The 16229-nt window shown below is 41.0% G+C and overlaps 1 protein-coding gene across 1 annotated transcript; it reads right to left on the reverse strand.

Moving 5' to 3' along the window:
• Positions 1–823: 823 nt before the first annotated feature.
• On the reverse strand, positions 824–14907 carry CBLIF (cobalamin binding intrinsic factor). Its single transcript, XM_001501415.3, has 9 exons — positions 14676–14907; positions 13857–14033; positions 12784–12897; positions 12208–12348; positions 10379–10560; positions 6457–6634; positions 4839–5040; positions 2240–2358; positions 824–1050 (listed from the first exon to the last, which is right to left on the reverse strand). The coding sequence occupies exons 1-9, from the start codon at positions 14752–14754 to the stop codon at positions 989–991; spliced, it is 1254 nt and encodes a 417-aa protein (XP_001501465.2). The 5' UTR covers positions 14755–14907; the 3' UTR covers positions 824–988.
• Positions 14908–16229: the final 1322 nt, after the last annotated feature.

Here is a 16229-nt window from a genome sequence, read left to right on the forward strand (position 1 = left end):
TTGTCTTTGAAAGCTTAAATTTTTCTTTCAAACTATATTTAATACATCATATATTATATATTATATATAGGGTGGGGTTATAGATGTATATCTACATTTAATATATAAAATATACTATATATTAAATTTTATATTACATATTAAACACAAAATGTATATTCAATATATATTTATATATATAAATTATGTAAAACTGTACATTTTAAACTTTATTTTGCCTGGAACAAATACAGTCATGCATCTCATAATGACGGGGACATGTTCTGAGAAATGCATCATTAGCCAATTTCATTGTCACGAGAACATCATAGAGTGTACTTGCAGAAACCTAGATGGCATAGCTTACTACACACCTAGGCTATATGGTATTAATCTTATGGGACCGCTGTCCTATATGTGGTCTGTAGTTGACCAAAGCATTGTTATGCGGTAAGTGACTGTATTGGAAATAGAAGGGGAGAGTTATGACGTAAAATCATTTACCTGGTTCTGCACTATCTGGGAGTCTCATATGAAATAATTTTGGCCATTTCATGTATGTATGTCTGTACGCGTGTATGTATGTATATATGTTTACACTAAGTGGTTTGAGAAGGAGTACTTGGTATAAGTAACAAAAATAAGAGTTTTTAAAAAATATATGGTTTCATTTGTAGAAATAAAAGACTGTGTTGGTTAATTAATCAAGAAGGTCAGAATAATCTCCAAAAATATCAACTGGGCTCTCCCTTCTCGCCTCACCCCAGGTTTAAACGATGACTGGCAGTCATTGCCTTAAGAAGCTGGACGTTTTTTTTTTTTTATGAGTCACAGATACTGAGACTCAGGGGAAGTTTGCCTCATTTATTCTACATCGTGGTTTCCATGTTTTTACAAGGAATATGGTAGCATCGTAGATATCCACTTTTTTGCAGAGATTTGAAATGAAGTGAAAAAAATCCCAGCCATCCTTTGGAGATGTTTCATAGAACCTGCACCCATCTCGTGGTTAGTACTGTGTGAAATTGGCTGTGATGTGCTCATGGTTGAAGGGTATGTAGTCAGCAACTCCTGGAAACAAGCAGAGAATAACATGAGGTGACCGTGGTGCGTTATACCCACCCCCAGCTCCCAAAAGATCAGCCCACTGTTAGAGGAGTGAAATGGGCAGCTCGAGTAGCACAGAAGGAGCATGAAATTGAGATTTAGTGAGTCCTTGGTTCCAGTCTCTAGGTTGCCACATGGAGCATGTCTTTGGGCAAGTCGCTTACATTGTGTAAGCCTCCTTTCCCTCATCCACAAAATTGCGCTAAACATATTTACCCTGAAGAATTCTTTTCAGGATTAGAAATGATGACTGCCAGGTGCCTAATACAGTACCTGACATTTAATAAGTGTGCGGTAAATGGCGGTTCTTATTAAGATGGCTTATTTAAGCCGGTTAGAGCATTCAAGGCAGGGGCTTATGTTCATTTCTGAGGATTTTGTAAGGAATAAGGTAGGGCAGTGGGTTGAGAATGCTTGTCTTTCAGGGCAGGAAAGATAGATGATGACAAGTAGCTTTCAAGTAGACGGGCATCAGAAAGATTGACAATTCCAGGCCCAAATCTTTTTGGATCTCAAGGCCTTTCCTCTGCAAGAAGAGGGACACTACTACCTACAGAGCCGATGTGAGTGTGGAATAAGAGAACATCACCACACAAAGAGCCGTTCCTCCTCTCCCTCATGCTTGTCTCCCACTGGCTATGAATTCACTGTGCTTTTGTTGTATGTATACACATTTAGTTTGAAATCCCAAAGTGGCCGTCTTCTTAGAGCACATACTACTTTTTCAGTCTTTTTCTTTTTTTCTTTTGTCTCTCTCACATTATCTGCTTTTTCCTTTTTCAGCTCTTATTGCTTTAAGTCGATCAATCCACTTTTCTTGTGCACTGGATATTTTCCCACTGGCTCAGAGTGGAGTTAGGATTGATTTTTTGAAAAGCTATTTTAGATAGCCACCCATCCATTCTATCTATCTAGTCTGTCTGTCTATCATCCATCCATCCATCTATCTATCTATCTATCTATCTAATCACTGTATATATATTCACAATATAGGCATATGTACGTATATGTAATCACTGTATATACAATTATTGTATATACACATGCAATCTCACAATTGTTGATTAAATGAGTGAATGAATTAAGTAAGGAAGTGAAAGAATGGAGCCTTCAAACTATGTAAGAAATGCCCAGATTCCTTTTCTTCTCTTACCTTCATTCAAAGGTGTTTTGCCACTGAGGAGCTGCCAGTATGTCTTGTGATGAACATTTTCAGCGATATTGTTGATAGAAGAGACGAGAGGGCCCCAAGATGTCATTGTGGTTTCAAATCTGTAAGAATAAAATCATGTATGATTAACATCTCCCTGGAGGTCAAGCAATAAAAGCTTAAGAGGAAGAGACAGAGACGTTCTGAATGCTTTAGAGATCAGATAAAATCATGCTCAAAAGAGAAAATGCAAATGATCAGTGAATAAAAAATTACTTCACTTGGAATGAAATGAAATGAAAATGAGTGGACTTTTTAGAAAACCTATCAATGAGTAAATTTAAAAAAATGTAAATGCTGAACAATGGGTAAATAATTATGTGAGTGATGGAATGAATATCCACGATTGAATATTTTGCAGTTATGAACACTGTATCTTTCAATAATTGTAAGTGACATGGGAAAATGATTGTGCAATCATGGTAAGTGAAAATGTGGGATACAAATTTTACATGAAATATGTCTGTCCTATGTTTATGATGGATCATAACTATATGTAATATGCACAGAAAAAGACACCAACAAAATTATAAAAAATATCAACAGTGATTAGGTTTTGGATGGACTGTAGATGCTTTTTTTTTCTTCTTTATGTTTTTTCCCTCAAAATGTCAACTATGTGCATTTATTACATTGACAACCAGAAGAAAAATCAGGCAAAATTAAAGCTAAGCTTGGTAAGCTTGGAGAAGAAGTAAAGTATGTTCAGAGGGTTGTTTGAAAATTATGTTTTTTAAATAACAGGGTGAATGACATTTTTTTTTTTTTTTTTTTTGCTAGGAAAGATTCGCTCTGAGCTAACATCTGTTGCCAGTCTTCTTCTCTTTTTTTTCCCCTCCCCAAACCCCAGTACATGGTTGTAGATTCTAGTTGTAAGTCCTTCTAGTTCTTCTATGTGAGCCACCAGCCCAGCATGGCTACTGACAGACGAGTGGTGTGACTCCACACTTGGGAACTGAAACTGGGCCACCGAAGCAGAGTGTGCTGGACTTTAACTGCTAGGCCATCAGGGCTGGCTGGAAAATTAAGTATTCTTAAAATGACTTTTATCCTGATCTGTCTATAGAGGTTAGGGAAGTTACGGAGCTGGACTGTGGGCAGCAGGCACAATGTATTTAACTGAATCCTTGGGAATAGATCCTGTGTATCACTCAATTGTCAATTCCTTGCCCTTTGTCAATCTTTCTCCTTGACATCTCTGCAGAATTTGGATCATGTCATCTTTCCTTTGAAAGGATTTCCTCTTTTCCTTTTCATGATCTGGCATTTTCCCTCTACACGTCCTGTAGTTTAGTCTTTTCCATATTTATCTACTGCTTGATCTTTTTGCAAACTAAAAACATCCCCAAAGTTTAATTTTCCCCTCTGTAATTTATTTCTGGACTTTTTCCTGTCAGGAAAGGGTAGTGAAAAGAACATGAGCTTCAGAGTGCGTCAAATCTGGGTTCAGATCTCAACTCTATTAGTTACACATTGTGTGATTTTAGGAATACTACTTAACCTCTTTGGGCCTAAGTGGTTCTGTCTATAAAATGGGAATAATTAGATCTGTCTCATGGTTTTGTTGGGAGCATTGTGTCTGCCACCTTCTGTGCATTTCCTTAACTTGGATCATCATCTCTATCAGGTGACTATCCAATCTCTTTTGCCTGTTTTGATCTTTTTTTCCTAAGATTTCCTCTGTACCTCCAAAAGCTTCCTAATGTTTCTGTTTTGAGCACCCACAATTAAACGTATCTAAAGGAATAAAGTCTTTTTCTGTGAAAGACATTCTGTCTTCCTGATACTTCTATCATTAGTTTTGAAGCTTCTTTCTCTTGACCCCCACATCCAGTACTCACAGAGCCTGTGGAGTCCTCCTTGATATGAGTCTGTTTATCCCAGATGAAGTCCTCACCACTTCACAGCTTCATTGCTATAGTCATGCCTTAGCTTTTCTCCTTGTCTCCCATTCTCAAGCCTAATTAACATTTTACAACATGATTTTTCTTACTCAAAAACTTGTAATGCTTGTCTGCAATATGAAGTCTGATCTCCTTAGCCCGGTATTTGAGACTTTTTACAATATCACCCAACCTATCCTTCCAGACATCACTCACTTAATTCAGTCCTGTATTTTCTTCTCTAGTCCAGCTGACCTACTTATTGATCATGAATCCCTTGCTCATTCCTGTCTTGAATGTTTTCTTCTATATACTCCCTCTTCCTGGAATACCATCCTCCCGTATCTTCCTATTTAGTATCTATTCTTTGAATGTGGTCCAAAGCTGTGAACCTTCCTTGACTGTTCTCACTTACAATGGACTCTCTCTCCTTTGAATTCCTGTTTTGAAAACTCTGTCATATATTGACCTGTATATTTAATTTTTCATGAGAGCCTTGCCTAGTTAGTACATTGTAGTCCCCTCAAGGGGCTATTAAATAAAGATCTGTTCAATTATAAGAAGGAAAAAAAGTAAGAAAATGAAGGAAGGAGAGAGAGAGAGGATGGGAATTCAGGTTAGGCCTGCAGAGAATGGCGGATGTTACTTGTCACACTCACTTGAACATGGGATTTTTGCGCTGTGCTTCCTCTAGGACGACAAGGAGCACTGATCCGCTTTTTACACTAACATTGATGGTCACGTTGAAGAGCAGGTCCACCCCCCTCAGCTGGTTATTTATCGTGTATATGACAGTGATGTTGGATGCTGAGGTGGGAACAGTGGTAGGCTGGTTGGGTAGAGTTGGCTGCACCTCATTATCTGTGAAGAGTAAAGAGGCCAAATTTGTTAAAAGTTGTGGGATTTGTATTACAGGTGGAAAATCTCTGTTACTGGCAACTCATCCCAGAAAACATTTCAAGAAATGGCAGTGAGTTTGGGGCTTTTGTGGATTGTTCTTAGGAACTGGTGTGATCTATGAAGCTCTCCTTTCCATTCTGGAGAATTGCTTGTAGCTGAAGAACTGACAGACAGTTTTACAATGAACATTTATTTTGTTAAAAGAATTTGTAATCTAAAGGGAGGATTGTGAGCCCTATGTCGTGGTATTTTACATGTATTCATTGTTCAGTTGTGGTTTTTGTTAATCCTAAAAATCTAGAAGCAAAAGTGGTAAGTTTCAGACCATTTAACAAAATACCTGGGCAGCTAGTGTAAAATCCTATGAAGGACTCCGTTGCCGCCTTGCTAAAGTTGCAAAATCCTTGGGAAGCAGCCCAAGGAGTTGGGTGAATGTGGCTGTGTTTGGTATGATGGGGATCAGCTTACTTGATTGTGGTCTCTATGGGTTCTGCACTGAGATAGACAAGGAGCTTATTAATCTCTGCTTGTCTTAGGAAGGCCATGCAACAGAAGATGAATAATGCTTTATATTAGCATTTAATTAGAAAGAAGAGTTGGAAGAATCTATACCAAAGATTAGCTATTTCCGGAGTGATAAAATTTTTATGTAGGACTCTCACTTTCTAAACGCATATTTCTGCAATATTTGAGTTTTAAGTATCTGTGTATTATATGTGTAATTAGATAAAATAAAGATATTTTACATAAAAAGATAGCATGCCAGGATTCCAGCCCATCCCTTTGGTGTGCTATAAGCACCAAGACTTCATATTTAGATCTCCAAGGCTTAGCTGAAATGTCAACTTTGTTCTTCTCCTAGGCTCACAAAATCAATGATTGGTCACACTTTCTTTGCTTTTGCACTGTATGTAGCTTCTATTTCTATTTAATACTTATTTTATTCTTCCAAATATTGTAGTTTTTGTCTACATATCTGTCTCCTGACTTTGTAAAGAGCAGATATGATAAGATGCTGCATAATGTTTGATACATTTGTCAAATGAGTGAATGAAGTTATGTCATTTGATGGTTAGGACCATGGGCCTTCCCTCTCCATCAGCATCCCACAAAATGCTTTACCTATGGTAGGTGCTCGATAAGTGCGTGATGAATGAAGTAGACATGGGGGCTGAATTCTGAGGGCAGGATGGCAAGGCTGTGTGTTAGCACACAATTCTTGGGGACTGGAAGTCACATGTGGTTCTGCCTACATCTGGACATAATGGAGTAATGGACGTAATAAGCTCCTACACCACTTAGAAATGATCCCCATATCATTCCTGCATAAGTTGCTACTTCATGACTTAAGGAGAGGCAGGTGTTAAGAGTTCTTACCAGGGCTGCAAGACACCTGGGGCACATCTAGGTATGTCTTGCCTTTAAGGGAAGGGAGGATTTGGGCAATGGACATGGGGTTGTGGAGTTTTCCCTGCTCAATCTCGTTAAGTATTGTATCCATGGTCTCCTTGCAGTTCCATTCCTTGTTAGGTTTCTCAGGTGTTACAGAGAGAGCCTGGGACAGAAAAAGAGAGAGATAGAGAGAAAGAGAGAGAGAATGGTTAAGCATAGCTGAGAGTTGGCTTTTATAAGCCTTATAATGGATAGACTTGTTCACTAATCTTTGTCATCACCCAGAGTCCAAAATCAAAGCTGCACGAAGTTTGGGATGACGTCTGTCTGGTTCATTGCTGCGTCTCCACCACCTAGCTCAGTGTCTGTCACATAGTAGTCACTCAACACATATCTGTGCAGCATTCAGATTCAGGGAACACTGTTAGGGCTTCTGTGTTTACTAAGAGTTCTTGGATGCAGAATGAGGGCGAGAGCTGGGCTAACTGAGCTCCAGGGAGAGGTTAGTCTAGGACAACCTGGCCATCTAAATGTGGTAGGCCTTTTGTTTTTGGTTGTCCTGCATGCCCTTTGGTGGATTCCTCACACACTTTGTGATCGTGGGAAGACTATCAGCCAGAGGCTCCACAACCCTGGCTACTGGAGTGGACTCATGGCCTGGGCTGGGCTAAACATAGAGTGCTATCCTCTTGGTGGCAGTGATTGGCAGGCACACGCACTAATCAGAGTTCTTCTCTGGTATACAGACATTGGGAGAGAGAGGTATTTTTTCTTCCTGCTGGGGTTATTCAGAGCTTACTTGTATGGTTATATGAGTAAGTAAGCTGCTAGTACTATCTTCCTCAGCCACTTTGAAGAAGCCATGAGAAAAACCAGGGCTGAGAGATGAAAAAAGAGTAGTCTCTAATATTATGATTTGAGCCCTTTATTCAGATTAATCCTGAAATCACCTACTCCAGCCCTGGACCCCCCAGTTTATGTGAAATAGTAAATCTCCATTTTTTTCTTAAGCAAAAGTTATTTGGGTTTCTGTTATTTGCAAAATCAGTCTTGATTAATACACCCCAAGCAATTCATTCTAATTTGCTGAGTTTTTTAAATCTCGTGGATAAAATAGAAATAATAATTCCTGCATACTTTTGGGGGGATCCTTTGAAGTTCAGATGGGATGATATGCGAAAGCGTTTAATAGTTTGTGATGGGTAAGCTGTCGTTACCACCTTCTTCCTTTAGGGTTGTGCTGATCACAGCCACCAGAGCACGTCAATGGGCTGGGATTGCTGATTCACCTGAAGCTTGGGATGGGAAATGGGAGAAGGGAGAGGGGAGTCAGAAATGGCTCTGTGACCTAGAGGCAGTACTTTGAGCAACTGAGCAGGTTTGACAGACATGACCATCACTGTTCAGCTTGGCAACCATGAACTGTGGCTCTTACCAGAGGCCCCTTTACAGGGCAGTTTGGTTTAAGGGGCATCAGGTAGGTACTCCCCAGCAACCATATCTTGTCCACATCCCACACTCACCTCCCGAATCCCAATATGGGAGATGTACCCCCTTGGGATAAAATATTACCACTGTCAACACTCTAGAGAGTAGTAACACATTCAGCCTTGAGAAGTCATTCATAACTTTGCGTGAAGAAGTTTATCAGATCCCTCTCCAAGTTAAGTTCCTATCAGAGGAAACTTGCAAGCATTGGCATATTGATGGAAGAAAGAGGAGAAATTCCAGAACAGAGGAAATGGCCCGCCAATGCCTTTGAGAACCTAGAAGACGGTGAGTGAAGGCAGAAAATGAAGATGAATGTCAACCCTCCTCTGCCGGGGGAGACCACAAACAATTATGGAACACCATGTTGTGCCTGTGATTTTTGTATACCTTTGCAACCTTGTTATGATGAGGAAAAGGAAATTCAGAGAAATTCAATATTTGCCTAAGATGGTAACAGATGCAGGATTCAAACCTAAGTTGTTACAGGTCCAGAGGCTTTCTTTTTCCACACCAGAACATTTTAGATTAGAAAAAGGTTATATGTTGGCCATCTGGTGTTTTCAGACTTCAAGCTGCCTGGGTAAACTCTGGATATGGGCCATAAGGAGGGCAGGGAGAGGTTATGCATCCTAACCGAAAAGAAATCCACGTGGCCTATGATATCTGGATATGGGTGAGGTCCTATCTCTTCATGGAAAAGCTTTAACTCCCAGGAACAGCTTATCAGAGTGTACCCTGCAGGTGATGAAATCCCAAACAGAATTCCCAAGTCAAATTAGCAAAAGCAAACACTCCTCTGTCTGGTGCTAAGGTGAACTGAGGTTATTTTCAAGGAGTCATAAATAAAACCCGTGACGTATTCCTTCCAGACTGCCTTTGTTCCTCCACAAAGCTGTCTAGATTTGAGCCCTGGGCATGCTCTTGTACGATTCAGCCACAGAAAAAACAGCGTTTGTTCTATGGCAGTATTTCATTGACCATGACATGACATGGAAACTTTGTTCTCATTCATTGCTCCAATGGCACATTGGAGTGGGGATTTTGTGTTTACTCTTAGGCTAAAATGAACTAATTTCTGGTCTGTTTATGCCTTTTGCCAATTTTTTTAATTTTAATTTTTTAAATTATTTTTTGTTGAGATACAATTGACATGTAACATTACATTAGTTTCAGGTGTACAACATAGTAATTCTATGTTTGTATATACTGTGAAATGATCACCACAGTAAGTCTAGTTAACATCCATCACCACACAGTTACATTTTTTCTTGTGATGAGAACTTTTAAGATTTACTCTCTTAGCAACTTTCAAATATACAGTACAGTATTATTAACGATAGTCACCATACTATACATTACATTGCTAATTTTTAAAGTGTGGAATATCACTGACAGTCTCCATATTCCCCCACCCCCAACCCAAGAAAGAATTTCTTTCTAACACTAGTCCAGAGCCATATTAGATTTAGGGCTGGCATTGCATAGGGCTGGCATTGTAACTCCATGGTTCTCCGTTTCCTGGGCTTTCTGAGTTGGAAAGGTCATGGTGTAGTTTTTCTCTTAATCTCATAGGGCATTTTGAGAATTTAGAGCACACGTTTCTTAGTTTGGACTAGAGGATTTGGCCACAGATGAATTTTTAATTTCTGATTCTAGTTGGTTATCTCTCCCCACTGTCATTGGTGCATCTTCCATGGAAAGATGCTGCCCTAATCAACCCTCATCAATGGGGAGGTTGTATTTGGAGCTATGTCAAGCAGCATCTTACAGAAGCCAAGCCTGAGAATCACTGCTAAGGAAGCACAGGACTGAGTATAGGCTTGGCGATCAGATACCCCTGGCTCTGCCGTTTATCAGGTCTCTTTGTGAAGCTGAAATGAGATTGAAATTGTAACAGAGCTTGCCCAGGATTAAATGTCCAGTCAGCTTTAGATTATTTTCACGAATCGCTTTGAATACAAGCCCACCTTCTTTGGACCAAGATGAAGGGCTGAAAAGAGGACACTTGATTGACAAGATGGAATCAGAAAATTCACTATTTTCTTGAGAACCTACTTTAATATCTTATTTTTTATACATCAAACTTTCAACAGGCTATAATTATTATGAACAAACTGATCATTATTAATAATAAACCAATCAATTTCTTGGATTTATTTATTCCTTTTTTTTTTCCCCAAAGAGGGGAAAGGAGTTCATGTATATTTGTTTTTATACTTTACCTATGAGGTAGGGAGACATTAACACTTACCTGCATTTTACCAGTAGAGAAACTGAGGCACAGGCACCACAAGGAACCCACCTCAAGTTCCACCAGCTGGTCTTTCCGAGAGATATTAGCAGAAGCCTAGGCTCTTGATCCTACAGTCTAGGCTTATTGGCATGGACCCAATGAAGAGCATCAATGATGTGTTACCTGCATGGCAAGGCCAGTGCTGTAGATGCTTCCAATGATGCCATTGTCTTGGATTCTTATGCTGATATTCTCCACAATATCCTTCAGTACCTGACCAAACAGGACTCTGTAACCTTCCTCTGAACCTACAGGGATCTTATTGTACATACAGGTCAGAGCTAGTGTCGCCATTGCTCCCGTGTCTGTGAATAAAAGTGGATGCGGGGGAGGATAAGACAACCACCACCACCACAATATGAACAACTAACATTTATTATGTGCTTACTGTGTTCCAGGTACACTAACCCCTTTTCTCTTTGGGACAATCTGTGAAATGGGACCTATAATTATCTCCATTTAAAGGATGATAAAATGGAGGCTCAGAGGGGTTAAGTAACTGCCCAAGGCCACACAGCTAGTAAGTAGCAGCACCAGGACCTGAATGCAGATCTGTATGACTCCACAGCTCATGCTTTTAATTAATGTAGACTGGCAGTATATTCAATCCCACTTCTCTTGTCCCAGTGTTTAACTTTCAAAATGTGACCAGTTCTTGAAGGCCCGGCCATTACCACCTCTCAGTGAAGCCTCCTCTGGTCATGCCAGCACAACAGCTGTAGTCTCTTTTCTGAACTCCTTTAGCATTTGTTTTTTGTACCTGTTTTGCTATCTCGATGCTTTCTTCTGTGTTTTGTGCTCTGTGAGCTCTTGGATGGTGGGAACTTTGCATCTCTCATAGCACCCAGCGCAGGAGCTTTTTCATTATTTGCATGTGAAAACATGTGAGGACTGAATGTGTAATCTCTGGCATGATAAGACCAGAACAAATAAAAGGCTTGCCAGATGGCATCTTTTCTTTCGTTGATCTTTCCCTCCCCACCTCAATCTCCATCTGAAAATAACCTCAGTAAGGCTGACAGTGTTGTTGGGACCAATGTTGGCAAAGAAGTACAAATTTCCTCAACTTGCAGAGATGCCCCAGCAATGCCTGAAGTCCCAGATGGGAAACAGAGGCCAGTATGTTGTTTACCTGCAGCGAGGGTACTTGGGTACATATCTACCTCGCTTGTTGGTCTAGTAGAGCCCGGAATGAGAGATTGCTGATAAGGCCCATATAAGTGGGGGAAAACCTGATAGAATGCTGTTATTGCTTAGAGAGTGGCAGAGGAGAAAAGACGACCATGAATGAGGGGCATAATAGTGGCTCTCACAAAGGGCATTATACAGAACAGTGACCATTATCCACAGAAGGGTAGACAGAAGAAGGACATGGTGTTGTAGAGGAAACAGTTTCCATCTACAAGCAGCCATATGCTTGCAGAATTAAGGAATAAGATGGTTCCAGTGTATCCTTGAAGGGGAGCATCGTGGGTTTAGGGTCCAGAGAGTAGCTGTTTAATAGAAACAGGATATTTGGATGTTATAAGGAGGAACATTGAGAAGAATAGAGTGTGGAAGCATCAATAGTGATGAAAGAGAAAGTTCAGAGGACGTCTGAGTCTAGACATTGATTTAATAATTTAAGAATTTGCCTGGGAATGACTCCAACTCCTGAATTGGGTGACATGTTTATTGCTGCCCATGGAGATTCTGGCACTACCAGACATTTCAAGTATCGTCCTGGTTTCCATGTTTTACTATCTTTCTTTCATTTATTCCTTACCTCACATGTCGAACAAATACTTGTTAAGTATGTCCCATCTGTAGACATTTTCGTGGTCCCCAGATCCTCCTCCATATAAAGCTCCCCCTTCTTTGTCCTCCCACTTTGTCCTCCACTTCTACCATTCGGTACCCTCGAATGCTCCCTACTCAGGACAGTGTTTGAAAGTGGTGAACTAACTACTCACCCATGTTGAAGGGAGAGGAATTGGCCAGCAGGGTCTTGGCAAAGCGGGCTGCTATTGGTAAGGTTGTCTCAGGGTTCTTCTGACACAGTGCCAAGATCGCCAGACTGGGTCCATAGAAGGTTGAAGCTTGGGTACTGGTGCCTTGGGAGGGGATAGAGGGCCCTCATAAGACTAACATTTACCATAATGAGGACATTTGTGAAAAAGGAAAAGCCCAACCTTTTTTCAATAGAAATTTCTAGAAAACTTATCCAAAAAAAGAAAGACATGATATTGGCGAAAGATATTGTCAACGTTTCTCAGAATAAGAATGGCATCTGGCATGAGAATAGAATAAAAGGGATGATGCTGTCTTCAGGTGATGGCATAAGTCTGTGTCCCCAGGATAGTTGTCTTTTCTAGTTCATTTGGATGGGAAGTGAATACCCATTTGTGGGATTATCACAGGGAACGTGAGTGGAGATGCATTGTGTCTTTTCTCTAACTGTCCACTCTCCCATCCTTTTCTTTCTAGCTTTGAAATTCTCAGGAAGGACTCTTTGCTTCACTCTCCCCTCCCTTTGGATGAGATCTTACTTGAAGGTACCCAGTTTTCCATTTGTCCCTGTAGAATTGATACTCTATTTCCAGGGTCTCGGCAGGAAGAGGTGAGGGCCATGATGGTGAGGGCAAGCTGACCAATGGTCAGGTCTGTTGAGTAAAGAAAAAAATCGTTAAACAAAGGCTTGCTCAGGGAGAGAGCACCAGGGGCCAGGGCTGAACTCTCTGCTTCTTTCCAGATCATTTTGATTTTTTTAATAATGTGATTTGATAGTTTTTTGATATTTCTTAAGGAAAGAAGTATGGAAAAATACTTAAGAAATGTTTAATCTAATGGCCTCTGTGTGACTTGATTATTCCATTAAGAGTTCCTGGGGGCTGACCTGGGGGGCGTAGCGGTTAAATTCGTATACTCAGCTTTGATGGCCCAGGGTTCACAGGTTCAGATCCCAGGTGTGGACCTACACACTGCTCATCAGGCCATGCTGTGGTGGCATTCCACATACAAAATAGAGGCAGATTGGCATAGATGTCAGCTCAGGGACAATCTCCCTCAAGCAAAAAGAGGAAGATTGGCAAGGGATATTAGCTCAGGGCCAATCTTCCTCACCAAAAAAAAAGAAAAGAAAAGAAAAGAAAAGAAAAAGAATCCCTGCTGTCTGTTTAGAAAAGCAGCAAGAATACCCATACAAATTCATATATGAAATAGTTCCAAAATAATTTTAACTTTATTGCTAACTTGAGCCTCAAGGCAACTCCTGCGAGATTTTATTATTATCATTGTGATTGTCACTATTAATGTTATTGTTATAAAATCGTCTGCATTTTGCAAATGAGGAAGTGAGGTTGAGTGGGATCAAGTGATCTGTTCAAGGTCACAGAGTTAATGAGTGGCAGAGCCAGAACTGGAAGCCCTCTCTTGTTACAGCTAGTGTAGAGAGCTCTTTCAGCTTTACTGCCCTCCTCTGTGAATGCCCTGGATAAACACATATTTCTTTCAATATGGATGATTTCGGTACAATCACAGGTAGCATTGGAGTGGGGGCATGTGGAGCTAGGGTCTGGGGGTGGAGATTCAGAGAGCATGTGGAGGGAGTCTGACTTCTTACCAGCTGCATCACTGGCCATGAGCTGGTAAGTCAGGAGCTTCTGCACCTCCAAGTTGTAGGCTCCAGCCAGGTTCATAGCAATCAGGACACTGGGGTTTGGGAAGGCTGAGCTGGTTACAGAATTCTCCATAAGCACTTGTAGACCATTAACCAAGGGCTGCTGTGCCGAGGGAACAGCTGAGAAGAGAAAAGCCATTCGCTAAACCCCTGTCCCCTCATTGCCTCTTTGCAGAAACATCTTTCCTGCATCTTCTAGGAGAAGATGGATTAGCATAAAGAGAAATGGAGAAAACATTGAGATTTTCTTTTGAGGCCAATTACTCCCTATATCTTCTCAAATAACCCTTATCTTTAAGAAAGTGATTTCTCACTTAATAACTTCAAGCAATATGCCTCACAGAGGTTTCATATTATTTCTAGCACATTCTTAGAAGTCATTGATTTCCTTGCGTCTATTTTTTTCTCACTCACGAAAAATATGAAAGTTTTGGGATAAGACCTATCCTCAGCAAGTACCCTACATTCCCACTAGTAGTGGTAACTTCAGAACAACCTCTGACTATCTCAACCGTCATTTCTGCAACAGCATGTCAATCTCTCAAGATGAAATGCATAGACTTGCCTCTCAAACAACTTATGCTGTTAAGTCAGGAATGATAAACCACACACACTCACACCCTGACTCGTCCATTTTGGAACTCCCCTGCAGTGATCGCTATTTTCAACCGCTTTCTCACCAGCAGACTTCCGTGTCTGAGGTTTTTGCCTATCTCCACGGGAGCTACTCCCTTGGCCTCCTTGGAAAAAACACATACTCACAGCATGAGCTTCGGCTCTGGGTGCTGGACCCAGCCATAGCCCAGAGAAAGTTCACGAGGTAGAGGGCAGACCAGGCCATCCCACCCTCTCCTGTCCCGTCCTCGTCTTCTGTCCACAAATCCCGGGGTGTACAAGTGGAATATTTCTCTACTTTCTCTTTACGTATGCTTCACTTTGTAAAGCAGTCTGCCCTGCTCCTCCTTCTGCCAGCCTCTCTTCACCACCTGTGCTGACCTTGCTCTCCCTGATAGAACTTACTTCCATCTGCTTATCTAAGTTTACCTACTACAGACGTTCCAAGGTGTCTGAAGGTCACTTCTAGGCAGCACAGTCATATGAGAAACCCAGCACAGGCTGGGTATGCAGTGAAGACAAGGATGACAATGAGCCCTTTATCAAAATCCTGGATTGTTACACTGGGAGGTTGGCGAACATATGAGTACAAACAAGACCTCCTCCTGGGCCTTTTTACATCCGCAGAGATGACCTCCTGGCTTTTGATCAGAGACCACTTCATTGAGGTTTGGGCGATTCCTAAGGCACCACCTCCCTTTATGGTCCAAGGCACTTGCTTTGCAATATGCTTTTAGGTTCTCAGGCGAGGGTCTGCCAGATGGAGTCAGGCTTTCTGCAGTTAATTTAATTGACGTCACTGGATTCCAGCCTAAGCTCTTTGAAGGTGTTTGGCTTTAGGCAAGCAATGGATCACAGTTTCCCAGAAATGGTTTTGTTTGATTTTTCTTTCCTGATCTGCAGGTGAAAGTGATTTCAAATGCCGGGGCTTTCAGATATTATCTTTTAAAGTATGTAATTAGAAAACGAAGGATCAATGACCTATATTAACTATTAAGCATATATATATTTTTCAGAAATGTAGCTATATTATAAAGCAAAATGTATCTCCCTATAACAGAGAACTGGAAATAATACCTTGAGATTATGAAGGAGGGGGCTAATCTAACTACTGGATGTTAAGCAGCTCCTTTTAGGGAGACATTCTTCAGTGGCTCCCATCTTTAGAATAAACTTCAAAGTCCTTTTAATGACCTACAAGGCCCTGTAAGATCTGACTTCTGGTTTCCTTTCCAACCTCACCTCCAACCAGTTTCTCCCTTGCTCACTCTGCTCCAGCCACAGAGAACTTCTTGGTCCTTGAACCCAACAGTCACCTTTGCACTTGCTGTCCCTTCTGCCCAGAACACTCTTCCTCCAAATTTTCTCAAGGTGGCTCCCTCACTTCCTTCATGTCTCTGCTCAAAGGTCAGGTGTCAGAGAGGCCTTCCCAGACCATTGTATATAAGACAGCCTCACCCTCACCGACACCCACTGTGCCCCTTACCTGCTACAACTCCTCACTGCTCTATCCCCAGCACTTGGGACACTATCTGGCTCACAGTAGCAATCAAATAAGTACTTTTTGGATGAGTGAATTAATAAACAAATATAAGACATGAGTTATAAAGCACTTTTTTCCTTTCTTGGGGAGTGTTGGTGGTCTTGTGAGGTGAGGGCACAGGGTGCGTATTGGGGTGTGCTAGACATCTTCTAACATCA

This window comes from Equus caballus, chromosome 12 (genome assembly GCF_041296265.1).
Source record: "Equus caballus isolate H_3958 breed thoroughbred chromosome 12, TB-T2T, whole genome shotgun sequence".
NCBI classification, from domain to species: Eukaryota; Metazoa; Chordata; class Mammalia; order Perissodactyla; family Equidae; genus Equus; species Equus caballus.